Source organism: Motacilla alba, chromosome 1 (assembly GCF_015832195.1).
Source record: "Motacilla alba alba isolate MOTALB_02 chromosome 1, Motacilla_alba_V1.0_pri, whole genome shotgun sequence".
Taxonomy (NCBI): Eukaryota; Metazoa; Chordata; class Aves; order Passeriformes; family Motacillidae; genus Motacilla; species Motacilla alba.
This window is the reverse complement of record NC_052016.1, coordinates 105,994,637-106,022,515: the sequence shown is the minus strand read 5'-3', so window position 1 is coordinate 106,022,515 and position 27,879 is coordinate 105,994,637. Positions and strand designations below refer to the sequence as shown.

Below are 27,879 nucleotides of genomic sequence, written 5' to 3'. Positions count from 1 at the left end.
TACACCAAACTGCTCATGATCAAAGCTTGGTCATTGTTTAGACAAGTGATATTAATAATACTGGGAATACTGAAACATCAGTCTTACTAGACAGAAACTTTACAGAATAGATGTTAAGCAAACAATTTAATGTGATGAGAGCTTTACAATGAAAACAGCAGCCCCAAATACCTTGTGGGGAAAAAAAAGAGAACATTACGTGTATCAAACAGGTCATACTATGTGCATGTTAACAGTTCCTCAAAATTAACATGACCTTTACATATTGTTAGGGTTTACAAAATACTGTTCATGGTACTTAAGCATAAACAAAAAAACCCCCAGCTGTTTGCCCAACAGAATAATAGACAGAAGAAACTCAGGTCTGTAGCATTTAGCTTAACACAGAGAATGATCTTACATGTGTACATCCTGTTAAGTTCTGTGAACAGTTTGTAGTTCTGTATAGAAAAATGGATCTGGCACAGCAGTTAGGCAAATGTGAGAACAGGCACATAGAAGAACTTGCACAACACGTAAGACTTCAAGACTCTCAAGAGAATTCTTAAGGTTTCTGCAAGATGGAGATTTATTGCCCATTTACAAAGAACAAACGGTAATTACAAGACAAATATGATAATTAAACATACAAGCTCTCGAATTGTACAAAGATAATAATTTCTCATGGTTGATGTGCATAGTTAAAAACAGTGCTAGCTTAAGAGACCTTTGCGAAGATGCAGTGTAATCCCCTGCAGTTACAAGGGGACGTGACTGAACAGGTAAGACACTGATTCACCATTGTGTGTTCTTCGAATTGCCTCTGCCAGGATCATGGAAATGTCAATAAACTGAAAGAAAAATTGAGAAGAAAAATTTGATGGCATTGCCAACAGCAATTAAACACTGCAGTTTAGAACCATATAAACAAACATTCCATCTACCTTTGTAGCTTTTATTTCTAGAAATTAATAAAACATTAAAGCTTAGGCATTGAATATATACATAAGAACTGCAATAATACCAAATAAGAACTCAAAAAATTGAGTAAGAATGCATTGACTAGGATCACTGAAGAGTCATATTGTTGAGTACTCCTGACAAAGGGCATGTTGTCAAAAAGCCCCACTATTTTGCCATCAGAGGGCAGTGTCTGCTTGACATAAATACAATTTAAAGGCAGTACACCTTTTAAAGTGCTTGCCCTGTTTCAATAAATACCAAATGTTAAGCTTTAAAAAAATCCAGTAATGCATTAAAAACCTCAATCTTTTATGCTTTGCTCCACTCTAGACTAAGGAAAACCTCCAAAAGGGACATGTGACTTTTCAGAACAATTCCATTTGTGTTTTTCAAGAAAAATAATGGTGCCTAAGATTTCTGTGGCCTTCTCAACAGAATAACTAAGGTCCTACATGCAAATATTGTATGAATAATATTGATTAAAAATAAAGAAAAACTCAGTCAGTTTTTCACTTTTCACACTTTTACAATCAAGCACAATACTCAAGGTGTAGCAAACACCAAATATATTGAAGTGCCCTATTATATTACCTGGATCCCCTTAAAACAGTTCTTTAGCATGTTTTAGCAAAATGTTTTGCAAACAATGTATTTATGAATATTAATTTTGTCTCCAGGCACAAATTCTAGCCCCAGTGAGCAGTAAAATGCAAACACTGAGTCAAAAGAAATGACATAACACTACTGTACCTGTATTTTTGGGCAATGTTTCATTTTCTCCTCTTGAGGGATTGTGTTGGTTACCACAACAGCCTCAAACGATGCATTATTAATCCGAGAGAGGGCAGGACCAGAAAAGATGCCATGAGTCAGAATGGCATAAACTTTAGTAGCTCCAGCAGACATTAACCTGTAGAACACACAAAAATAGCATGCTGTGATGCATGTGTGCATATATAGTTACAGATGAAGCCAGATAAAAATCTCTAAAATGCATTTTACTTACGAAGTCCTACATATAAAATATCTACAAAATAGTTCCGATATTTGTATAACTTGAAGAAGTTTGAATTGTCTCAGAAAAATCCCCAACAAAAATTATAATTAAATTTAAAAGTTCTTATTTGCAGCAGTGATACCAATCTACAATGCTGCACTTTTGACCATACCAGCACAACATAAAAATGATCTCCAGTACAAGCTTTCTATCTCAACCAGGCAAAAAATTAAGTAGGTTGGATGGCAGTATTCACAACTCTATTATGCCTGCATTATTGTCCACCTTTATTTTCATTTGCAATTCAAACAGTTCTGCTTGGAAGGAGTTTCTGAGGAAGAAAAATGTTAATGATTAAAAGCCTAGCTTACTGCAAGGTTGTGGGAAGACATGCTGCTGATCCAAGCACACAGTGAAGTGATGCATGAGGAGGAAAGAAGTATAAATCAAAGAACTAGAACACCTTGTGAATGACTCAAAATATCCTAATTTCGTTTCTAATGGCCTCAATGCCTCTAGATGCTCAGCTATGTCCTACCTGCTTCTCTAGCCTTAGAAAAAGAGGCCCTGAGGAATTTCGTGAGATCATCACAAAGGCACAGGAAGAAGCACAAAAGAGAAAAAAAAAGGCACAGAAACATCATCTCATTTTGAATGACTTAACAGAATTTAAGTTTTCTGATACTTTTCAGCACTACATTTAGTACCTGCAGCCTACAAGGTGCATCCATTACAACAGGGTGAGTGTGTACCAAGTGTGTGTACTTGAGTTTGTACTTAAGCAAGTTGATTTGTTGTATCTGAAAATATGTTTCTTAGTTCATCTGCTTGATATGCATCTAAACTGCTGAGACAAAAAGAGTTCTAGGGAGTATTTTGGTGCACAAGTCTTGTTCTAGACAAAGTACATCCCACCTGGATTTGACATTAAAGAAAGGCACTAGTTCATGCCAATAACATGACACAAGGCAGCATCACTGAAGCAGAAGCATCTTTCTTAGTGAACACTGCAGAGACATTGAAAGTGATTGAGAGTTTTAGAATTTGGTCTCTAGAAATGTACTGTAGGTAAACACAGAGTACTTCTTTCAAAACAGGAAAGAAATAAAGGTTTTTGACAGGAATTAACTTCTATGCAAGAGTATTAAAAAAAGGTAGCTAGGCAATTTGTGATTTTGATCTGCAAAGAGCATAGCCTAAAATAATACTTTGAGGTATGATGTAGATTAGAGTGCAGATAGCAAACAACTACACAACATCTCTGCAAAATTTCATCAAATTTCCATGAAAATTGTAAGAAACACAAGATTATATGTGAATTTTTGACATCCTTTATATAGATGCAAACAGCAAGTCTGCAACTAAAGATGGTAAACTTGTGAGATTAACTTTACTTCAAATCACCAAGAACAATGTCTAACTCACTCGTGCTTTCATACCATTTCCCACAGCAGTCCCCTGTGAACATTTGCATCTTGTTGCTTGGACAGGTATACTTTTCACTGGGTAAAAAACTGGTTGGATGGCTGTGCCCAGAAAGTGGTAGTGAATGGAGTTCTATCCAGCTGGCAGTCAGTCACTAGTGGGGTTCCTCTAGGGCCAAACCCATTTGACATCTTCATCAGGGATCTGGACAAGCAGACTGGGGGCACCCTCAGTCAGGTTTGCAGGTAACACCAAGTTGGGTAGGAGTGTTGATGTGCCTGAGGGCAGGAAGGCTCTGCAGAGGGATCTGGACAGGCTGGATTAATGGGCTGAGGCCATTTGTATGAGGTTCAAGAAGGCCAAGTCCTAGGTCTTGCACTTTGGTCACAACAACCTCATGAAGTGCTACAGGCTCAGGGAAGAGAGGCTGAAAAGCTGTCTGGTAGAAAAGGACCTGTGGCTGCTGGTTGAGAACCAGATGAATACAAGCCAACCTTACTACTAACCTGAAAAGGACCAGCACCTGGAAAACCATAAATAATCCTTTCTACTTAGCACTGCTAGAGCCTTAGTTAGGATAGTGGGTCCACATTCACAAGCTCCCCTTCAAGAAGTAGAACAGCTGGAAGGAATCCAGAAGGTGTTGTAATTGAGCAGAAGTCTACAAACCTTGTGGAAAGACTGAACAAACTCAAGTTACTCAAGTCAAGAGGGAAATGAGAGCTCTTCAACCAACTTGCAGACATAAGACAGGAAAACGTATGCTCATCTTCCCAGATAAAAAGGACAAGTAGTTTTATGCTTAAGATGTACAGTGAAAAGTAATATTATATTTGCATTGGACACTATGGTGAAAATACTTTACAGTGTTAAATCCAGTAATGCTTTGTTGAAGATTGTGTAAGAGAGGAAAGGCTCCATGATGAGGTTCAAGGAGGAAATGATTTTTGAGCTGTTGTTCCTGCCTTGGAACTGTAAAGTGCACGAGATGGCCCAAGCCCTTTTCAAGTTATGACATTTTATTTATTCTGTGCTCTTCCTAGGTACAGATAATATAGTTCTGTAAATATTTTCTCAATTTCATATTCTGAAGAAGGACACAGCTGAATCACAGAACTGTGACCTATCAATTCAAGGGTCAGAATGACTTCATACTACAGAGGTCAGGTTGGGTTATAGGCTTTAAGGACAACTGTATTCATCACCTGTGCAGTGAGTGAGAACACTACAGTGAGACAGATCATAGTAACACTTACTTGTCTGCTGCATGACATATTGTGCCACATGTGTCAGCCATATCATCAACAAGAATTGCTACTCTGTCTTTCACATCACCAACCAAGACCATTCTGTCCACTTCATTTGCCTTCTTTCTTTCCTTATGAATGAGAGCAAATTCCACATTCAGTCTGTCAGCAATTGAAGTAACCCTAAGTTACAGGAAGAAATACACCACATTTAGAGAACCATTTTAAAAGAAAAAACAGTCATGCAAATATTTTTGTCACAAAACACAGTTTTTGTCTTCTGGCTTTCAAATTACCACAGCAAAACCTTTTACAAGGAATGAGACAGGTAGAAGCAACCTAAATTCATTGCTAATTATGAACCAGAGTGTCTTAAGCTGTACTCCAAAAATTGTTTTTTTCAATTGAGTTGACTTTGGTTTTCAGTCACTAAGTGCCTGGCTTTGAAAACATTTCAGCTATTCACATGCTTTTATTAAGCTGCTGCAATACCAGTCACACTAGGTAATTTAAAGTAGGGGAAGTCAATTCTAAGCCTACGGGAATGTGCACTTTAACACTCTAACTGGAAAATACCATTGCAGGGATTGAAACCAAGCCAAAGGGAGGAAAAAAAACCCAAACAAGTTAATAGTGATTAATGATTCTTTTCACAGTACTTGACTAGTAATCAAGTAGCTTACTTCATTAATAATTCCCTTAGAATACATCTGCTTGACAAAGATCTTTTAAAACTCTTCAGGGTGACCTCTGGTGGCCAAACAAACTTCCAAAAATAAACTTCACTTATTACAGACTTCTGATTGCTTTTTTCCAGTTTGTTTGAAATAACAGAGCTCTTAGGTATAAAGAGACAGGAATAAACAATCCCATATTTTTTTCTAAATGCTGGTGCAACCTTTTAGCCTGCCTTTTTTGATTATGTCCAGAATGTTGTTTACAAGGTTATTAACATGCATGGGTTAATAGAGAATACAGTTTTGTTTCTTTATCACTTAAATATGGAAGTTTTAGTTACTGTATTTCAACAAATGGATGATAAACAAAAAAGTCAAAAAAAACCCCTGTTTTGTTTTTTTTATGGATAGTGTAACTTCATAGCAAGTGTCAATACCTCAGAGGCATTAAGATATCAAAAAAATTTCCATGTCTTATTTCAGTTACAATATCTAATAAGCTGGGGAAAAACCAAGCAAGTTGTAAGAAACAAAAGAGACTTCAAGTATTTTAAATGAGTGCAAGAAAATGGATTTATTTTAAATTACTACTTACCTATTTCAATTTTAAGACTATTAATGTTTAAATTTCACATTCTATTGTTTTTTTTATTAAGCTTTATTTTGAAGTTTTGCACGTTTTAAATGGAAAGGCCAAACAATTTTCTTAACATTTTATTACAGGAGCTGAAGGAGAAGCTTTGAATTTATTGAAAACAACATCTCCCCCTACTTCACCTGAAACTGGTTGGTTGCATTACAACAGAAAGACACTAAAGATAGACTGTACTATCTATATTGAATACAGTGAGAGTGATCTTCGAAAAATAAACTTGCATGATTAATTTGATAATGCAAAATATTTGGTAGGCAAAAAATGCTGTCTTCTGACTTGAATTCTAACCAAAGATTGTATTTTACATTAAAAACAAAACCAACGTAAAAACCAAATGCAAAAACAACAGTATCCTGATAGGAACAAACAAAGAAATTTAACTGACTAAGTGATCTTTTAGAATGCTTTCTATGTTCTTCACATCCTTAACTTGATTAATCTAAAAAGAACCCAACTACGAGTTCCACTCAGTCCGATTTCCCTAAAAATCATTACAACATGAACGTTCACAACAGACTCAAGGACTTCAATTAAAATCAAATGATAACAGTCTTCCACACTTTTCCCCATACTACATTTCAGACATTTAAATTGCTATGGGCCTACAGGAGTCTTACTTCATTTGTCTTTGCTCCCTCTGCAGCAGCAGCATGAGCAATAAAACCTGAGAATAAGCATTTTGCCTCAATGGCATGCTTTATGACCTCACCAGCCAGTCTGCTTCTGAGCTTTGGCATTGGTTTATGCTCAATCAATACCAAATAAAACAGAGTCTGCTAAATGAGTAACACATGCTGTGAATGAAGAAAGCCTCCAATGAACTAAGTTTTCTGTTTTTACCCTTTGCCACTCAAACTTTCATTCCTTTTTCTCTAGTACTTAGAGTGCAAAACTTGGGGTCAGCAGGTTTACATCTGGAACTCAATAATGTAAAGAAAAAAGAAATGAGTCAAGCAAGCTCTTACCTAAATGCCAGCAGGTACAATGGGGATAGGCCATATGCTTTGACAGAGAAGGGAAGCTTAGGCAATTCCAGAGCGAAGCAGGAAGAGGTGCAGCAACTTGACTAAAGAAGCAAGCAGCAGGGAAAATCTCTTCCCTCTGGTGGAGGGATTCAGCTAATGAAGCCATATCCAGAGAGAGAGAAAAATATCTTCTTTAGAGTATAGAAAGCTCCTGCATGTTTTTAAGCATGAACAGCATTGGAAGAAGTTGTTCTGTTTCTACAATTGGATTCATCAGTGATGTACGCTTTATCTTGCACAATTCATAGAGGAATATAGAAGACCAGACAAACTAGATCATTAACCACTAACTATATGTAAATCTGAATGGTTTAGGCTTGTATAGTACCTTTTTGCACCACCTGCATCAGGTGAGACTATGATACAGTTTCTCCACTCGGGAATGTTCTCTTTAATCCACTGCAGGACTGCAGGTTCTGCATACAGGTTATCTACTGGAATGTCAAAGAAACCCTAGTCCAAAAGAGAAAGAGTTTCATGAATATGTGTTTGTGTCTTACCTGGAACAAAGACAAAGGGAAAGAATCAAGCCTTTGCCTTTCATGAATGGCAGAACTTCATTAGTATTTTACACTGGTCTAATTCTGCTTTTGATACTACTGTCAAATGCTGCTGAAGTCAAATAAGTATTAAGGTCTTGAAAAATATCACCCAAGAGTAGTGAAAAAGGAAACAGGTGTTCTCAATTGATATAAAAATCAGAAAAGATGATCACCTTCAGGCACTCAAGTAAATTCATGCTAGTGAAAAGCTCTCAAAACATCCACTGAATAATACTCAACTTCCATAAATTTCAACTGCTTGACATTAACAGCAGTATTTCAACATGGGGAGGACTCAAACTAAAATGGAATCTTTGTACAAGTTGGAAAAACAAGAAATCTGGTTTAGACCTTTTTATTTATGTGACAGCCACCTAGCATAATAGGAAATTCTGATTAAATAGAGTGCCAGAACTGAAAGATATGGTGTTTTCTATAAAAAATAAGTTCTCTTAAAACACCGTACACATGAGAATGACAAATTATGTCTGCTCTGTGTCTGAGGCAGAGGTTTTGTGATTTGTTGGATTCAGCAGTAAGCCAGATAAGGATTGCCAGGCTACATCTCCAGTTCTTTTAAGAAAATATTACACCCTTGGCTGTAACAACAAAACTCTACCTAGGGCAACACAATAATCTCTGACAAGGCTAAGATAAAGAGAACTTGCCCCAAGCCAGTGTATTTTATATTCTGGAAGCTCTTACATTAGACTTGGCAAATTCTACCAAAGCTCCAATGCACAATATTTGAAGTAACTGCAAAATCACCCCATAAAATCGAGACTGGTCTCTTTCTAAAATGGAGTTTCATTAGAAACAGGTAGCAAGACTTTCTCTGAACCCTAACAGTTCTGTACATAGCCTTTCAAAATAATGACCAAAGTCACCGAGAATTACTATCAGCTTCTCACATTACTTCAGTCGAGCTTCTAGGACAGCAGGTAAGAACCAACAGTTACCTGGATCTGAGAAGCATGCAAGTCCATGGTGATGATGTGGTCAGCCCCTGCAACTGACAGCATGTTGGCAACAAGTTTTGCAGAGATTGGTGCACGGCTCTGAGAAATAAAGCACAAACATTTACATTTAAAAAATATTTTGACTAGATGCAAGGAATCAGAAGGTGAGCTATTTTTCTTGGTTTTTCCTTTACAATATTTGGAATCTAGATATGAAAAGCTTCAGAATTTTAGTCAAACCAGCCTGTCAATCTTGTTACTAGGGTTTTGAAACTCAGTAAAGCATTTAGGAAGATCTAAATCAGTTTGCACAGTCTGCCTAACAATGCTTTGTTTTAAAGAGATAAAACTTGGGCTCTAGTTTTCCAATTCTTCTACTTGAAAGTTTCAGCTAACTTCACTTCTCTACTCCACAGAAACACTCAATTCTATCTTGTTCTAAGAAACATTGCAAAACCCGAAGATCAAAGGCAAAATGAACCTAACTTTTGAGAACACTGCTTTAGAACAACGTTAATATCAAGCATCTCTTCATAACACAGTAAAGCTTGTAGCAGATCCTTGTTGGCAGGGGTCTTTTACCCTGACTTTTATTTTTTTTAAACTTATGTTTAATTCCTGGATGCAATTAGGAGTCTAAAACTCCCAAAAGGCACAAGGGAGGATGAAGAAATCCTAAGTAGAAAGAATGAAAGAATAAAAATATTATTAACAAAATTAATGCCAATGTCAAGAGGTTTTTAAAAGCCTCAAGGATGCAGAACAAACAAACAAGCAAAAAAAGGAAACTATGACTGGAGGATAAATCACTTTTTTTTTTCAGTTACTCCAACGTTTTTTTCATTTTTTTAAACTCTGTAAAAACCTGTGTTTCCCTAGACAGTTTTCTCTACACTAAACAAAACCTCCTGCTTTCTTTTGCTAATCTTTAAATAAGGCTAATAGCTGGCAATAACATTAGCATGAAGGCAGAACTGCAAGTCAGAGTTTCCATCTCAATATCAGACTGCTTTCTGCTGGCACAGTATTCTCTCCTGCTGCATCTTTTTATCAAACAGCCTCATTTCACCTCCCAGGAACTTCCTCTCCTTCCAGCCCATACACAGAATTACAGAGTACCTCTGCTTTCCTTCCATTGATGCTCAAGGGCATAGGTGACAATGAGCTGAATCACTGACAATTTAGCCTGGATGCTTTTCCATCTGTGTCCTATCAAGAAGCCAATATTTTCATCAAAACTGTTCCTAGTTTAGGTGGACACTGGGCATTTCTCTGTTTTAACCTGCAGATTGACAACACACTTCCAGAATAGAAACAGATACTGCAGTCTCGTTTTATGGCCAGATCAAGTTTATCACCATCATTACTGAAATTTGCCATTTTGGAAACCATCCCTTTTGGGTGTTGTGTTCCACAGAACATCACCACCATTTTGTCTGTGTAAGACACACAGAAAGCAGGTACAACAGCCAGCACTTCCCTAGATCTCTGCAATTCAGATGCAGAGCTCCAGAAGAGTTCATCATCATTACTGCTTCAGCACAGTTGATTTTCCACTTACTGAGAACAACACTGCTCTTCATTTAAGTTCAGTTCTGTAACTTGTCCAAAGCTTTCTGGATGTTTCTATTATTAGCAGCAAATTTTTGTTCATGCCATTTGAATTCCTGATCCCTTCAGCTCATTTTAGCACCTGACATTTTTAAGCTGGACTTCAAAATACTCTCAAATATCTGTCAACATCTAACAAAAAAAAAATTAGTATCTACTCTTTTCATTTGGTTGCAGTGTTCTCTTACCAGCTCCTTCCAAAGCTCTAATTTAAAGCTGGACTAACAGGTAAATCTGAAATAAGAGGTTTTCTCTCCTGCTTGTACTATCCTATCTTTCCAGGCTAAACACTTCCCTTCATGGGAGCCTCATTTAACCTGACCTCATTATTCAGAAACTTGGATGACAAACGTGAATGAGAACTCATGATTTTCCTTATAATGTAGTTTGTAAGGTTCCCTTCTGATGAGAGAGGTAAGAAAACAGATTCACAGATTTCATTGTTCCATTCTTTGATGTAATTTTAGATTATTTTCAGAATTATTAGTGTGAAATGCAGCATTAGATTATGTACAGAAATGAAATTGTTAAAAAAAAATCACTTGAATTACCAGTGGCAGGGGGAATCCACAAAGCTAATATAAACAACATCACAAGAGTAACTGTGCAAAGGACACACAGCTGAAAGTAAAAGTTGTCCATTAAGATGAAAGCTCTGTTGCCTTTAAGCGTCTTAGTACATTGTCTTGCTCAATATTCATCACATGCACACTGAACAGAAAAAAAAAAAAGGAAAGGAAATCAAAGAAAGCCCAAAGATTTATAACTGGAACTTTCACTTCCAAGAAAGCCAGTTGTGAAGTGTATGGATACTGAATATTCACTAATGCATTACCCAAGTATATAATTTCAAAAATGAGATTTGCTTTGAAGCCTCAGAAATTGACAGCCATTATCTTGAATATCCAAATAATTTTTAAACTAGAATCTAGGGGTTTTTTGGTAGCAATTGTTCCACAGGATTACTGTCATGGCCTAGGTGAAACACAACTGAAATCAAGAAGTGAAACTGAAAATGTTCCTAGTTATATATAATGTAACCCAGTAAGTTTCACCCTTTAAGGCCATATTAATGGAAATGCGTAGTGTTAGATTAAAAAAAAAAAAAAATATACCTACCCAACGCTCCACGGACCCCTTCTACAAATCAAAAAAACAAAGTTACATGAGCTGTAGAACACCAAACTCATCTGTCACTGTACTTCTAACTTATCTCAAAGGCATCTCTGCAGCATCCGACATAAATGTTTCCTGCCTACAGTTTTGGAAGGTTGGCATAATTAGAGGATGCATAAGTGCAGTTATAGTCAAAGCACAGAAACATTTGAGCTATTTTTAAATTTAGCTAGCTTATGCATCAGAAATATTCTAGTTTAGGGCAGCACTTGACTGAATCTAAATTAATTTACTGACTTTTTTATCATTCTCAGTGAGCCTTTGGGTTTTTATTTTAAATCTGTTTCTCATTTAAATATAGTTTAGGTTTAGTGCTAAAATTTTCAGAGTAGATTAGACTGTTCAGACTAAGATTTTTACTACAAAGCCCTTTCCTTACATGAATAAATGAAGAGCACTTTCATTGTTCTCAGAAATCGTAACTGCAGCAGAGGTATGACAAATACATGGTTATTTTAAGCAGCAAGGACTCAGTCTATTTAGTTCATAATGAATTAAAGTCACTAACTTGAACTCAAACTAGGAAACAACATCCATGTACTGAAGATTATACTGCTTCAGTTCAAAGTCAAGCAAACTACAGCAACGTCTTCCAACAGAGGAGAAAATCTGCGTGCGGTCACAGGAAGAAAATGGCTGGCACTTTACTGACACTTCAGGCAGCACACAAAGCTTGTGCACTCATGATGGGTCAAAGACCAAGTGATCTGATGCAAGCAGGAGGGAAGATGTCCCTGTCAATAAGCTGACCAATGTTGACAGCTGTATTGTAGCTTATTTTGCAACACAGAGGTCAACTATCAAGGTTAGATTTAAAAGATGGCAAACATTTTCTCAGTTGCAAAACAGAGGGGGGGAAAAAACCCTCACAAACAACAACACCAAAAATTATATGCCTACAATTGTGGAACTCAGTGACATGCAGAGAACAGTCTGGAAAAAAAAAATCTCAAAATCTCCATTAATCAAAATCACTTTCCACAGCATTTCTGAAATACAAAATGCTCCTGGATGGCATGCACTGTGCCACCACACTGTGGGGTTAAAATGTCTCTGGAAGTCTGCCACATGAAATCTGAGTACCCTTGATATGACAATTTAGATGCATGGAAATTTTGGAATATACTCATCCTTTTCCCACACCAAGAACTTAGAGGATGGTACAGCAGAACTCCCAATATGAAGCGGGAAATCAAAACATAGTGAGATGCTTTCCCTTCTTACCAACAAAATGCTTATTGGTACCCTTTTAAGGTCTTTTGATATAAAGTATTTCAGCCCTTCTGATCAAGGGAAAGCATCATCCACAAAATACAGCAAAAATGGAGAACCAAGAGGTGTAGGCATAAAACAGAGTCTTACATTTTAATTCCTGAATTCCATTTTTGGAAGTATAGCAAGTAGGCCTTCATTGTAGAAATATGGTATTACAGAGCATGCACTTAAAGAATTAATATACCAGAGAACATTTTTTTTTAGTTTTGTTCTTTGATATCACAGGCTATTACATATTTTGTAATAACTGCTATTATTTTTAGCTTCTCGATTACTTCATTCCTGTTAGGTTTTTTATCTAAAAGAATATAAAGACGAACAGAAGGCTTGCAGAATGGTTTACTTGATGCCCAAAGTGAAAGAGAGGGGACAGTCTATTTACAGGAAGTAAAGGAGAGAGACAATCTTGCAAAAATACAACAATTGCAATAAAATCTTTAAAGCCAAATTCACATTTCTTACTACTTCTCTTCAAGTGAGCTTAGGTAAAAGTACCATTCATACAACCTCTCAAAGGGTTTTTTTATATATAGTAGAGATAAAGTCCAGTTTTCTCTTTTTTAAAATCAGTCTCACTTCCCACAGAGGGTCTGTTACTGTGTTACCATCTTGGCTGAGCTGATATATTCATCAGTTATGACAGATCAAATTCAGGAAAGGGCAATAAAATCAGTAGAGCATTTACGGGGTTTCCATACAATTTCTTGTCTTCATGAATCAAAATAATTATTACAGATAGAATTTTTTTAAATCTCTCTGGCAGCATAAAATAATGTTTTTGTTAATTTCTGTTCTGTAGTGTGGATTTTATCAGTTCCATTTTGCTCTGTTTAGCCATCTAGGATAAAACCTACCTACATAATTGTTGCAGCATTTTGAATTTAGTTTTTAATTCCATGCAATTAAAATGCTTAAAAATGTGTTCTCTCCACATTAATAGGGATTAAAAAAACCAAAAAAACTTTGAAAAAGCAAGACAAACAATCCCCTAAAATGCAGTTTGCTAGCAATAGACCACACACATAGAATATACCTACTTTTGCAAACTGAAGGCATGTTAATTATCTAAACACAAGCAAAATAGTAATTTATTGTCTCACTTAATTCCTTGTGGATAAAATAATTGAACATTTTAGCAAGAGAAAATGATTGGGGGGGGGGGAATGAAATCTTTAGAATCACTTAATTGTTTATGATAGTTGGTAATCTCCAAAAATTTAAAGTAAACAAGCTGAACAGAAGCCTTCCAAAATGACACACTTCTTACCTACCTTGTCTTTCTTATCTTGCCTGGCATATGGAAAACATGGAATTACAGCAGTCACTCTGGAGGATGATGCAATCTTGCAAGCATTGATCATGATGAGCAGTTCCATTAAGTTGTCATTTATTTCTCCACAGCCACTCTGGATAATATACACATCTTCCCCTCTCACACTTTCACCAATCTCTACACTGAAAGAGCAGAAGATGATCATTTCAACCCTTAAATTACTGGAAAGGCATTACTAAAAAATAATAATAAAAAAGCAGCTGTGTTTTAACAAACTACCATAGGTCTTCTGTAAACTTCCCATTTAGAGTAGGAGTATTTTTACAGCAATTTCCATAAGAGCCTCCTTGACAATTTCAATATAAGCCAGTACGGTCTTCATCAGGTCAGCACCAACCAACAGCTATAAAATCTACACCATGATGTTCAAGTAAAATGTTTTTAAAAGACAAAAATCTTACAGAAAACCTAAGAAGGCTACTAATCAACAGCTTACCACGGCTCAGCTCTCATTTTGTGTCAGTTCTATTTCCTCTGACTGTCCTTACATGCTTTGGTTCCTTATGTGAAAATCTAAGTTTTTTTGTTCTTCCGCAGATTTCAAGACAAATTCTGGGATCAATCGCTGCTCACACCACAGAATTCAAAAGTTAAATTGAACTTAAAAACAAACAGGAAAAATAAAACAAAACTCTTGAATGAGTAATTCTTTCTCAATTCTAGATTCAAGCAAAAGACATCTACTGCTGAACCACACTAACTTTTAACACCAAAACTTACACATAAATATAACAGAAAACCTTTGGGTTTCCCTAAATCCATGTACAATGTAAACAAAACATACAGATTTCCTAAATAATTAAGTGATCAGACCTTGCAAATCCATGCTATGTTAGACTCAGTTATTAAATGCTAGAATGTATTGAACCCTTATTTAAAAGGTTGTATCTTTACCCAAGACACAAATAAGCATAAGTTTCTGACTGGAAACCATCCAAATGGCCCAGGAGTGGGTAGAATAATTTCTCTAACAGGTCCTTCAGTGCTGAGGCTGGCTCTAGTCAAACACAGTCCTAACAAGTTTTGTTAATCAGCTCTCAGGGTGCTATGTAACTCATGAGCTTTCTGCTGAAAGGAATTTACTGCTTTTAAACACCTTAATGATAAGCACACATTTGACTTATCACTATCAAGATAGTTGAGTGCATGCTCTCAACTGCCCTATCCGAGTTCTCTGCAGCTCCAAATAAAATATATAAAGATCCTGTATTAATTTTTCTCCTTAACTGAATACATTTCTTTTTACCTAAGAATGCTATTAGTAGGATTTCTTAAGGTCAAAAGAAAGCAAATCATCAAACATCAGGTCTCTGGAAGGACAGAGGTGGTCAGGGACAGCATCACCTGCAGATATGTCAGGAAACCTTTTGGAGGCTTTCATCATTTCACAAAGACACAATTTTTTAGTCACAAAATTGTTATTTCCCTCTCTAAGTTTTTGATCAATGGAATGAGGCCATTCAGAGAATTCTGTTTTGATTGAAATATTTTCTTAGTTTGTTTCCCTTTTTGAAGATGGACAAGTTTTGGTCAACATTTTTTTCAGCAAAATATTAAGCATGATACATGATTGAAAAAAACTAGCCAGGCTTAAGTAGGAGCTCTCCTGAGCACAAACCCAGCTCCATGTGAAGAATATACTCACAAGCTTACAGATGTGGCTGCAATCATTATTATAGCTTTGTGATTATCAGGAGGGCTTAAAAAAATTCTAATTGCACCCTGACTCAGCAGTTACACAGACCTGCTTTATAATGAGTGTTGTTCCTACCACACCTTTGGAATATGCCCAAAGAAAAATTATTTTATTACTTAAGAAAAAAAAAAAAAGGAACAGCTAATTTAACAGTCTAACATTACATACTAGGAAAAAAATTGGCTGAGTGACAAAAGTATATGACCTTAATGTTCACTACATAGAGAAGGAACACTTGGAGTTGTTTTACTCTTTTTAAAAACTGTCATTTCTATGCACATGATTAAAAACTAACAGTTTTCAGAAGGTTAAGGAATATACTTTCAGATAAATATAGGTCTGGTTAATACCGTGTCATTTTTCCATTGTCATTAATTGTATTTTTTTCTTATGATCTTGGGCTACCAATTAACATCAACTGGTAAACAACTTAGAAAACAAACATGCAACTTCTTTCTCTCTTCATGCATTTGAAAAAGAAGTGTAGCTATGTTTTTAAGGCTAGAATGACATACTTACTTGTGCCATAGAAATGTGAGTAGTCACATTTCTCAGTCAAGGCAGAGCTTTACAACAGATCAGTATCTCTTATTATCTACTTTCTCAAAGATTGAGAGGTATTGTGTGGACTCAACCAACAGATACACACAGAGCTGCCTATTTCACCTTCCCCAAGACAGAGAGTAAAAGATAACCAGTCATTATGTTGCAAGTGTTCCATCAGATACAGCCTGTACTAACCTCACTGGTGGGGGTTCGGGTGGTTTTGTTGGTTTTTTTGTTTTGGTTTGGTTTGTTTTTTTACTGGAGGGCAGGGAATTGGCAGTTAGGGTTTGTTTTGGTTTGTGTTTTTTTCCCCATCCCTTTCTTTTTTTTTTTTTCCCCATATTCAGGCAACCAGTAAATGACTATTAACTATAGAATCAGGTATTTGAATGTTGTATTTCAAATATCTATTAGACAACACTAAGCTAACTGCAGTCAAACTCTGTGACAGTTATCTTATTAACATTGCTACTAAATTCCCCCATCTATATCATCACCTTATTAACTGTTTATGAGGTTATTTAAACAACTTCACATAGTCAGGACACAGAGGAAGGACACAAGACCAAGCTCTTGCCTCAAGATTACAAGCTCTGTTTGTTTTGTGCAATTCAATCAAATTCAGCTATTTGGTAACAGTTTAAATAAATTTCTGTTCAAGAAGAGTCAACAGAACCTGTACATTAAAAGCCCTGATACCACACAGTTGTGTTTAAAAGGGAAATTTACAAAAATCAATAGCAAAAAAAATGAATTAACTCTGAGCCAGATGACTGGCATCCAGGAGCACAAGGCTCTGGCTGGGAAAGATACACATAAGACAGGACATGATGAATGCCAAGTTTAAGTGTTGTATCTGCCTTCAACTTGCAAGGGCTGATTTGAGTGCTCCATGTAGTAAGTACAAACTTGGACAGACTAACAACCATGAATTAAGGGTACAGCATAAACCCCACTTAGGTTACAAACATATTTCAATGGCTGAAGCATCCTTTAAGCAAAAATCAGAATCAGGAGTAATTGCAGATTGAGATCCTTTTGAGCTGGATTTATAGTGCAGTCCCAACTGAACTTAGTGATGGGAATTACAAATTTTTATGTTCTAACTAAAAACCAAGCAGCTGTGGGGAAACAGGGGATTAAGTATGTAGAGCCAGACTGCAAAGTTAAATAATGTAAACACATAGCTAGGATGTTCAAATTATACACTTAAAAGGGCTCTATGTATTTTTAAAAATAATTACAGCAGTTTAAGTTTCTAGCCATGCTTCTAAAAAGATTTCTCAAGCAAATTAAATGCTAATAAAGTAGATGTGTACTTCAGGCCCTTCCAACACCCAGAGAAGAGGCCAAAAATGAAGGTCTAGAGTCCTCATACAGTGTGCAAATGAATCAATATCTCAAAAGTGATCAAACAAATCCACATGCTGAGTTTGCAACTCATTGAAACCCAGCCAATGGCGAGCACTGAGCAGCAGGGTGTGTTTGACCTCTTACCTTTGGGAACACATTTCCCAGAGTAAAGTCTTTCAACCCAAGAGTTTCAACTCACTGGGCAAATATTTCATCTGATGTGATATTACAAAACAAAGCGGGTACCAGCAAAGCCCAAAACAACAAAGAAACAATAAAAATGCCAGAGTTGGTTTTAAGGCTACAGGGATCCCTGTCTCCTGGCACCCATGGTGTCCACTCAACTCTAGGCTTTTCCACTTTGACTAACAGTTCCAAGACAAACCCCCTGCTCTATCTCCATTAACAACTGCCCAGCTCTAATGCAGAGCACTGGTATGGTAAACACCAGAAGATAGGAAATATCTTGTTACCCTCCACTCTGGCACACAGCCTGCCACAGCAAGAGGAAAACACCATTTCTTGAACAAGTTCTGGGTTTAACAACATGTAGCCCAAAAACTAACCTCAAAAATTTGGAAACAAATGTCTAACAAGCCTGAACATGTGCAAAAACTCTTCAAAGGCTGAGTACCAAACTCTGCACCTCAGGACACCTCAGGACTGTCAGCCATTATCTGCACATATCGTGGGTTTTTGTTTGGCTTGCCTTTGTGTTATTTTTCTTGGGGGGGTGGGGGTGGGGAAGGAGGTGTTGTGGGGTTTTTTGTTTGTTTGTTTTGAGGTTTTTTGAGGGGGAGGTGTTTTTTAATTTCAAGTATTTAGCATCTACACAAAGATAAAAAGTGTGCCACATATGGCAAGGTCAAATAAGTGGAAGTCTCAAACCAAAAGTTTTAAAGAATTTGGGTCCTTTTCCAATTCAGAGAAATGAACAGTGCAATAAATGGCCATTTTTGCTGTCTTCAATGCCCTATACAAACAAAACACTGTTGTGGCTTTAACACATACAATGTGCAGTCCAGAAACAATTTTTACCCTCTCCAACCAAGCTGGTAAAATCTATTTCTCTAGGCTCCTCTAGCTTATGACAGTGTAAGCAAGCTGGGAGAGAGGGAAACAGCTGTCCCCACTGAGAGAGGCAGACCACAACCAGCCCAGCTGGGAATCACCTCCTCAGCAGCTAGGCTGGTATGAAGAAACACTTCACATCCCTGTGTGACCCTAGTCCCTACTGTCTTCAGCTATTCTAACACCAGTTTGTGACCTGAGCTTGCTCATTCCATGGTTAGGGATCTGCAAACACCAAAGCATCTACTCAGTGAGGGTGATACAGCTCGTGGATCCACACCAGCTGAACCCAAAGGAGCGAGGTTACACAAAATGCAGTGGAGTTGTCTCATTTGAGACAACAGCAGTACAAGGATGCTGATGGAGGATTAAGAAGGAAGTCTTAAAGCCAGGTGACAAACTGTAAATCCCTAGGACATAAGTTTCCAGGTTTGCACTTGATTTTTTTTTCAGTTACTTTCTTCATGGAACAAAGTTATTTCATTTTGCCGCTTCATGTGAAATATAGACTCAAACCCATCCTGGATTCTCCAGGGAAACATCAGCTACTTTTTCCTAACTTCCAAGATCACATATCAGCCCATGAAATCAAGTTTAATCTACTCACAAAAAAATGGCTCTCATATCAACAGCACAGCTTTTCCCATAAAGCAATGTCCCTTTGTAGTCATTCCATATTTCCTTCTGCAAAAGCTAAATGACATTCGCTTTAATTTGATATTTCTGAAACAGTCCAACTTCAGCAGTAGAATAAGGCTGTGGGTAGGAAGCCTTCAAATTCACATGTGCCAGGCAGGACTTCGATTCCTTTCCTCTTGGATCAAGAAAATCTAAAAGACTCAATTTAGCCAGTGAATCTGACAGCAATAAGCCAGGAACCTCTCAGGAATGGGTGGCAGCACTAACCATCTTTCACTAGGAAAAATGTGTGCAAAAGAATGCCATCTGAGAGTAGTTTCTCCATTTTGAGACTAACAAGTATATCAAGGGCAGAGTTAAAATAAATAGTCTTCAGAGAAGGAATAAAACTTTTTAAGAAAAACAAAATATTTACAAAGTAATAAATTAAATCATATTTTTGAAGTGACTCACCAAAAATATCTGCACTGGGGTTTAATTGTACAGCAACTCTAATTAAATGCCACCTCAGTGTATTTGAAGACAATTTTGCAGAAAGCTTCATAGTGTTTAATATCTGTATGCATCTGTTACATGTCAGTCAAAAAGCTTTATGAGGCTGAGGCTACAACAGCCATCCCTGTTTAAGGACTTCTAGTCTTTCTTCTTCCTCAAGCCTCAAAACTGCTGATGACCGTTGGTTTGTGGGGTTTGAAGAAGATAAACTGCCTAAGCCCCCACTGCAGTCCTTATCATTTTGCCAGATAAATAAGGCGGTGCCACCCAAGCTCCTACCATGCCACTGTGGCTGGCACTTAACTGACACACAAGCTGTGCAGACTAACAGAGTTATTGTCCACAACCACAGTTTATTGAGGAGCTCTGGTGTTGCATTTGATAGGGTCGCCTGACTTTAGGAGCCAGCTGAAGGAAAGCATTTCCACACTGTTTAAAGGGAAGGAGGGAAAAAATGGGGCAGTGATTGAGTCTGGCAGTAATTTCCCCCACTTTCTCAGCACAGGCTTTACATTTACCAGCTACAGAACCTGAAAGATTATTGATTGCCTAAATCAGAAATCTGTTGCTAGATACACCAGTCTCTGTACAGATAAAAATGAGAAGCCTTTCCCATTTTAAATGTTCTGGAGCTGTAAACATACAGGCACTGGCTGTTTAGCCACAGCGCTTGTCAGCGGTGGTCCTATCCCTGGCTAACCTCAGCATCAGTTTCTCAAACCCACTTACAGCTGCTGAGACCTGGGACTGAAACCTAAAGCCTGTTTGACTTGAAATATAATGCAAAATATTTAATAACTCTTTCCTCCACTCTATTCTGCAAGCCAGACTAATTACAACTCTCAAGTGGAAGGCTTCCAGCTAGGACCTCTTGCACGGATTTAAGCCTGGGGCTGCACACAGTTGTCAATTTACACATAATTTATATTTAAGAGAATGCAACAAATAGCAAAACAGAGTTTTGAACAAAAGGTAAATCTTCTCTGCAACTTGCTAACTTAACAGATCTGAGAAAACAAGAGTTTGACCCTCAGGCCCAGGCTTATCTGTTTGCATGGGGGATTGCTGGAGTGCCACTAGAAGGTTTAAGGTTCTTTGAGCTTTTTAACTATCAGGTTTAGTATTCTGCAATACTGCAAGTGTATTTCATAATGCCAATACACTTGTTTATAAATTTTAAAATAGAAGAAAAAATTTTAAAAGTACTGTGCTGGAGTGACTGTATAACAGAAAAAGTAATTTTTTGCTTACATACATACACAATTTAACAGTATAGAAAGACTGAAAATCCAGATGCCTCAGGAAAAAGCCCCTCTGCATAAGTGTCAACTTTTCAAATACATTGTTGAGGAATTCTCTTAGTATTGTTGCTGGGGATTTTTTAATTAAGAACATTAATTGAGAAAACGAAAGTCAACATCCTGAAGTAAGTTGCTAAGAATATTGAAAAAATTATTTGAAATATTATATAGTGAATACAAATTTACTTGCTGAAGGGGAAACAGGAAATTCAGATTACATTCTCAAAAGAAGGAAGTTGTAAAACAAAAGAAAAAAAAATAAAATCCAAAAACTTCAAGGTTTAATATATTAAGCCATTTTACTTCAGGGAATAAAATAAATAAAAAAGATAATGTCAGCCTTGCCATGTTGCAACAGAAGCAACCAGAAATAATGTTTCTAATAAATACATTCTGCATATGTGTACATCGCTACTTGCCTAAAAAAAATAAACTGGCCCTACTAGATTAGCCAAACACTGACATACTGCAGTCACCACTACCTTCTTTTTAATGGTAGAGAGAATATTCCATATCTGGAAAAATAGAATATTGCATACCTGGAAAAATAGGTGTATCCTGAAGCCCAGAATTTAATTATCTCATTAAATAAATATGCAAACTGTGGAAATAAATTTCTACCTTGGATGAAATCAAAATCAATTTAGTTCTGCTGTTTGCTATGTTTCAAGCACAGATTAAGATAAGTGTCTCTGGAGAAGAAACATTAAAAAAAATTAGACAAGTTAGCAAGGAAGTCATGCAACCAAATACACAAGTTAAGTTTTATCATGCAGAAAGGAGATCAAAGAGCAATAAAGTGAGTATGGGGCTGGAAAGAATTGAGAGAAGATTTAAGCTTTCATTTAATCAGGAATGAATAGAAGAGTTAGAGTGTGCAAACATTAGATTGCATAAACACCAATGGAAGAGGGTTTATAGTAATGCCAGTGAGCATAACTAGAACAAGAGCAACTGCACTGAGAATGCAGAAATGTAGACAGAAAAGGACAAGCTTTGTGAGAGCAATTTTAGAACACATCATGTTAATCTTTCAAAGGAAGCAATGAAAACATGCTTTTTCAGGAGATTCAGAACAAGAACAGATGAAAATAAACACACAAGAACCTCAGAGACTAGCCAGCTATTTACAGCAGGAACTTGTGTTTCAGAATCAGCTGGCAGCCTAGACTCACATACCTATACAGAGAAGCAGTTGCAGTCTTACCAGCTTCATGGGGTGAACATACCACTTGTCACCTCAGTTTAAAATTCTTCATTAAAACTGAGCAAATTAAATAGGTGGCTCCGAAACCTAAGATGACACACTAGTAAAGAGAGGCAATATTGATAGAAAAAGCGCTGGCAAGCACATTCCCAGACTCCAGGTGAGCAAGCTGTCCTCATGGTTTCACACAGGATTTTTTGCGCTGTTACCAGTTACTTTTGGTGTTTGGCTGGCTAGGAATCTGGTATGACTGCACTTTCAGGAGTAAGACAAGGCCACCACAACAACCTGTATCACTCTCATGCATGACCATCAGTCTTGGACTAGGGAGTGGAGCCCTATAGGAACTGTAACGGGTCATCACACACGCCTGGCTGCTAATACAAAATAAAGACCAGTTGCAGCAAATTCTGCAAGTGTAATTTGACTTAGATACTTTTCAAAATCTAATCCAGTATCCTGTTTTTATATCTGCCTGTATGCAGACCTACTTACAAAACTGCATGGCATACTGTAGTTTATAAGACTATTTTTTTTTATCTTTAGGTAGATGAAGCTGATCAACTGCGCACTAGTTATCTGCGAGCAGCGGGATGCACCTGATGTCGCAGGCGGGCTGCCTGTGCAAACACCACTCCCACCACAAAGGAGGGAGGATGCTCTTCACCCTGCCAGGGCCGTGCCAGCTCTCCTCCGGCCGAGGAGCTCCCGACGGAAGCGCTCCCGAGCTGGGCGGGCACCAGCCAGCAGGGACACCTGCGGTGCGGTGCCCGTGCTCCGCAGGCGGGGGAAGGGAGGGGGCACAACAAGAACGAGTGCCGGGCAGGACACACCGCGCCGCGCCGGGCAGGACACACCGCGCCGCGCCGGGCTCCCGCGGCTGCACCTGCACCGAGCCATCCGTCCGCGGCTCCCGCACCGGCTCAGCCGCCCTGGCAGGACCCGCCGCCAGCTCGGGGTGACAGCGGGGCGGGTGACAGCGGGGCGGGAGCCGCGGCCAGCCCGGGTGACAGTGGAGCGGGAGCCGCGGCCAGCCCGGGTGACAGCGGAGCGGGAGCCGCCGCCGCAGCGCCGGGCGCGGGGGTGTGTCCGGGGCGCGCCCGTGACGCCAGCGGGGCGTGGGAGCGGGACACGCGGCCGGGGCAGAGGCACGCACCTTGTCTCCTGGTTGCTGAACTTCTTGGTGACCACCTTGCCCAGCTCCAGCCCGAGCCGGTCCGCCACCCGCTGGGACAGGTCGTGGTGGGAGCTGCCGCTGAACAGCACGATGTTCGGCATGGCGGGGGCGAGCGCGGCGGGCGGGCGAGGTCGGGGCTGCGGCGAGAGCGGCAGAGGAGCGCGGGGAGCGCCGTGCGGGGTCAAATAGCGGCGCTGCGGGCCCGCCCCGCCGCCAGCAGCGGGAGGGACCGGGGCGGGGCGAGCCGGGGGCGCCGCGGGGCACAGGTGCGGCCGGCCGCCCTTCGCGGTCGGGGGGGTGGCTGCCACCGCCTCCTCCTCCTCCTCCGCCGCCTTCTCCTCCTCCCCGTCCGAGCCCGGTGCGGTCCGTGCCCCCCAGCCGGCCCTGGAGCGGCGTTCGGCCGGGCCGCTCCTCGGGCGGGCAGGGATCTGCCCGCACGTCGCTCCCGCACCTGGAGAGAGGCACGAAAGGAAGATCCTCACGGGAGCTCGGCTCCCTATGGGATATGTGGTTCAGATGACACCGGCACCTAAAAAAAAAAAGCCGAATACATCTATAGCTAGGTTGATGTGGGGTTAGAGATCTTACTAGTTTTACTTAGCAGAGCTGTCCTTAAATAACCTGTGACTGGGTAAACGCTACACATTTTCCATTAGCTTGGTTTTGTCGATTGTTGCTTAGAAATATGCTTATAAGCAAAGTGCTATCTGAAAACTGACTGAGATAAAAAGGTCTTAGCTTTCAGGTAGAGCTGTTTTAACTTGTATGTATACAAATAAATAGATTGCATCGGATAGGTGACCTCAGAACCACCTCAGTTTTCCTGTCTTAAACATTTTCTCCAAAGAGCAGGATCTTGAACACACAGTTTTTTATGTTCTGTCTGTAGGATAATTCATGACTAAATAAACTCCATTGTTGATTAGTAAATTTTTCAACTGACCCTAAAGTCCAGTAAGGAACTTCCTCAAAATAAAACCAAAAAAAAAAAACAAAACAAAAAAAAACTCAAACAAAGAAACAAGAAACCCCACAAATTAAATTGAATGTTTTGGTCAACAACTCGGTAATAAATGTTTTGGGTTGGGGAGCTGGGGGTTAATTGGTTGGGTTGCTGTCATTCCCGTTCTTTGGTGGTCCAGATGCTTGCACAAATTATAGACACTTCTTGCTAAGTATCTCATCATTGTAGAGGGAATATAAAAAAGGGATTTGGCTATGGACAGAATGGAAAATATAAGTATTTTGACTTACCACAGCATAATTCTGGAAACTCTTCCGGTATTTGATACATTGCCAATACCTCAGCATACAAAGACCATTTTTTGGCCCACTCACCCACTTGCCCTCTTTGTATTTTCTTTTTTACACAATGAAAAAAAAAAAGTGTTTAACTATCAGCACCGTAGGCTCCTAAAGCATCTCAAAGTCAAATTTGTGATTCTTCCAGTTCATACATCTTCTTCAAAGACTAATTTTGTAGTCTTTGAAGTAGTCTACATTTTATTGTAGTTTCTTGCAATTCCAAATTTTGCCCACTGTCCTGATTTTGCTGCGATCTTTAGTAGTGATTCATCTAAAATCTTTAGACTCTGTGACAGGACATCACCGCTGCCAATAAGACTGCAAGTTTCAAATCTGTGAAAAAGGAAATTTGTTAATATGACCTCAGGTTTATCAGAACTAAAAGCATTGCTAGACAGAAAAGGGCAATTTAACTTTAAAATAACATAATAAAGGAAAACCATACTTCACTGTCCACTCAGTAACAGCAGAAATTTTAAAATAGTCTGCAGGACCAGAAAAAAGACAAAAAACCAGCTTGGACTGCCCGCAGTTTTTTTAATATATATTTGCCAGTACTGAACCTTACAGTGAAATTGGTGATTGCCTTGATCCACTCTTTTTTCCCTAATGCATCCAGTTAAAACTCTTGTCCTCATAATTATTACATATTCCTTTATTTGCTGGCTTAGCAGGATATCCAGACATTTCTTTTTGGCCCATTAAGACTTTTGTGCCCTACAGCTAATTAGTGTTTATCCAGTAGCTACAATATAGAAACTGCATATTAAAAGTAGTCGTGGAGGCTGTCATGCAAAAGAAATAATGGTGATTGACATGCTAAGTGTGATTGTCTTTCCCTTGGTGGTCATAGACTAAAATAGCAGACCAGAATTCAAAAGTTAGCGCCATCCCCACTTGAAGCTTTGTACTTTGCTAAAGAAAATAAAAAACCCACTCTTTTGATAAAAGAAAACCATAAGGGAGGTACCTGCCAAACAAGAGAAATTAAAACTCTCAACCAGAAATTGCTTTCTTCCTTTTATCATCTCATTGTGGTTAGAAACAGTCTTGGCTGATAGAAGCCTGTAATGATCAGCAAAGAACAAGAAGATGCTCTTTTCTGGTAACTAGTTGTATCAAAGTATTGGTCAGTTTAGCCAGGACAAAGACTGAAACAGCTGAGTCAGCTGGACCTGAGAAAATGTGTGAATCAGCTCCTGCAACAGAAAGCGCTTCCAGCAAAGGTGTGAGAGACAAGGAACAATAAGAGACTTCTAAATATCAGAAGCAGAAATCAGAAATTCTCTGATTTACATAAAACTGAAAAATTTTTGCCCATCTTGATTTCTTTGCACTGCAGTTTTGCAAATCTTAGCATACAGCTCGCTTTATGATTCTCCTTACAGTTCCCATACTAAAAATGTTACACCATGAAACAAGTCAAAGTAACTCAGGGCTTTAGTAGTTTCCGTACCACAATGCCTTCTGACTGTTTGGTGAGGACTTTTTGTTTGTTTGATTTTTTTTCCCTTCCAGTTACAAAATATCTTTATGGGAGAATATCTGTTTGGGAAAAAAATCCCCAGACTTAAAAGAACTGACAAAATCCTTGTTGTATCTCTGGAAATACAATCTGAATATCAAGCTATTTAGTTCCTCCATTTTACTGTCATAATTTGCAAGAGTCCATTGACTAATTTCTGCCCTCAGTTACATCATTTAGTTATCAAATGTTAGGAAATCATGGCTCTGGTCTTGAAACAGTTGGTCGTGAAAAATTTGAGATTTAAAAAAAAATAGTTGCTGACTATTTCTGTTGTGTGTATTTTTAACTGTTAGTGTACTTTTTTGTCATGATCTCAAGATTTTCTCAGAATCTCCCTTGAAAACCAAAAAAACAACTAACATTTGCTTCTAACCACTTGTCTTCACAGGCTTTGGCTTGAAGAATAAAAAGCAAATATTAGAGGCCTTGATATGGAATAGCAGCAGCTGACAACATTACAGTCACATCTGTCCAAACCTATTATCTCTGCATTTTGAGACCTGTGATTCTATTGTTTTCAAATGCTGATCTGGTTCTTCCAAAGCTTGTTCTATCCTGCAAGTATAAAAACATAAACAGTTGTTAAATGAATATCCCTACTGAGAAAGCATGAAGTTTTGTCATAAAACCCCTAGAGTTGTCCCTACCACTGCATAACTTATCATTTTTTAAAGATCTTGGCCACCCACAGCTTCCAAATTTCCCTCACTGTTCCTAACTTCCACACAGCTCCAGTAATCTCTCTCCCAGCTTCCAAATTCCCAGTGCTTCCTGGATTTGCTGTATGTCTTCCCATGATCATTTCTAATGTTACCTCTGGATATTTTCTGAATACTGAATATTTCAGTTGCTGCTTCTCTTTCAGATCCACAGCTCTGTGATGTCCTATTCAGCTGCTGTTGAAATCTCTTTGATCACTTAGCTCCACTTTTCTTTGTCAGCAGATACGGCTCCTACTGTCTCACCGACTTTATTCTGGAAAACAGCTCATTGCCCTTCTTACATTTATTCTGAAGGAAGATGCTGAGCCAAACTCTCTTAATAAATTTCTTCTAATGTGCATCATAACACACCTTTCTTGACTCTAATCATCATCTAACAAGTGCATCTTGTATAATGGAGTGCATCATGATCAATGGAGAGGAAAAAAAAAGAATTTTCAAACTGCAGGTTACATAAATTTAACTGTTCACTTCATGCTTGGCTATCGGGACATTTTCACATCAATGTTCTAGATTGTTCTTAGCCCCCTACCTGTCTACACAAGGATGATTTCTTCTTCTCTACCCGATTTTCTCTCAACCTGCCTTTACTTGAGCAACAGATAATTGTCTTTTGGTGTTGAGAAACCCAGAAAACTCATTATTTTTCCAGTCTGATCATTGGTGGATGTGTTTCAGCTGCAGTAAGCAATCACTCATTATTCTTGTAGCTAGGACAAGTTACAAAACTTATATATGAGGTATATATGTCACCTCATAATGCTGCAGTTTTCCCAGACAGCCTACAAAGCACTTTTCAGGTTTCTTATTTCTAAAGAAGTACTATCTGGAATCTGTAGCTTGTCCTGAGAATAACTTCTTTGCCATATAACCATAACTAAAATGGTCAGCTGTAGATAGTGTGGGATATTGTTGTTTTGTCCTCGTGGTTTAGACCAGGATTATTGTAGTAGCAGTCCCCGCTGGGGAATGATT

At 38.4% G+C, this 27,879-nt stretch overlaps 1 protein-coding gene across 2 annotated transcripts; it reads right to left on the bottom strand.

Annotated features, from left to right (window-relative positions):
* Positions 1 to 15: 15 nt before the first annotated feature.
* On the bottom strand, positions 16 to 23,528 carry PRPS2 (phosphoribosyl pyrophosphate synthetase 2). Of its 2 annotated transcripts, XM_038147300.1 has the most exons (8): positions 23,329 to 23,528; positions 13,803 to 13,986; positions 11,200 to 11,220; positions 8,470 to 8,568; positions 7,297 to 7,421; positions 4,621 to 4,794; positions 1,693 to 1,852; positions 545 to 830 (listed from the first exon to the last, which is right to left on the bottom strand). In XM_038147300.1, the coding sequence occupies exons 1-8, from the start codon at positions 23,448 to 23,450 to the stop codon at positions 738 to 740; spliced, it is 978 nt and encodes a 325-aa protein (XP_038003228.1). In that variant the 5' UTR covers positions 23,451 to 23,528; the 3' UTR covers positions 545 to 737. The 2 variants fall into 2 exon arrangements, with proteins under 2 accessions (XP_038003239.1, XP_038003228.1); XM_038147311.1 differs by lacking the exon at positions 11,200 to 11,220 and having other exon boundaries at positions 16 to 830.
* Between the last annotated feature and the right edge of the window lie 4,351 nt (positions 23,529 to 27,879).

Excerpts from the sequence above, each read along its gene's own strand:
- PRPS2 (XM_038147300.1), bottom strand. The coding sequence starts at position 23,450 with ATGCCGAACATCGTGCTGTTCAGCGGCAGCTCCCACCACGACCTGTCC. Across the intron at positions 7,422-8,469 it reads TGCATGCTTCTCAGATCCAG|GGTTTCTTTGACATTCCAGT; the intron begins GTAACTGTTGGT and ends CTTTTGGACTAG. Across the intron at positions 4,795-7,296 it reads GATGCAGGTGGTGCAAAAAG|GGTTACTTCAATTGCTGACA; the intron begins GTACTATACAAG and ends CCTGTAACTTAG.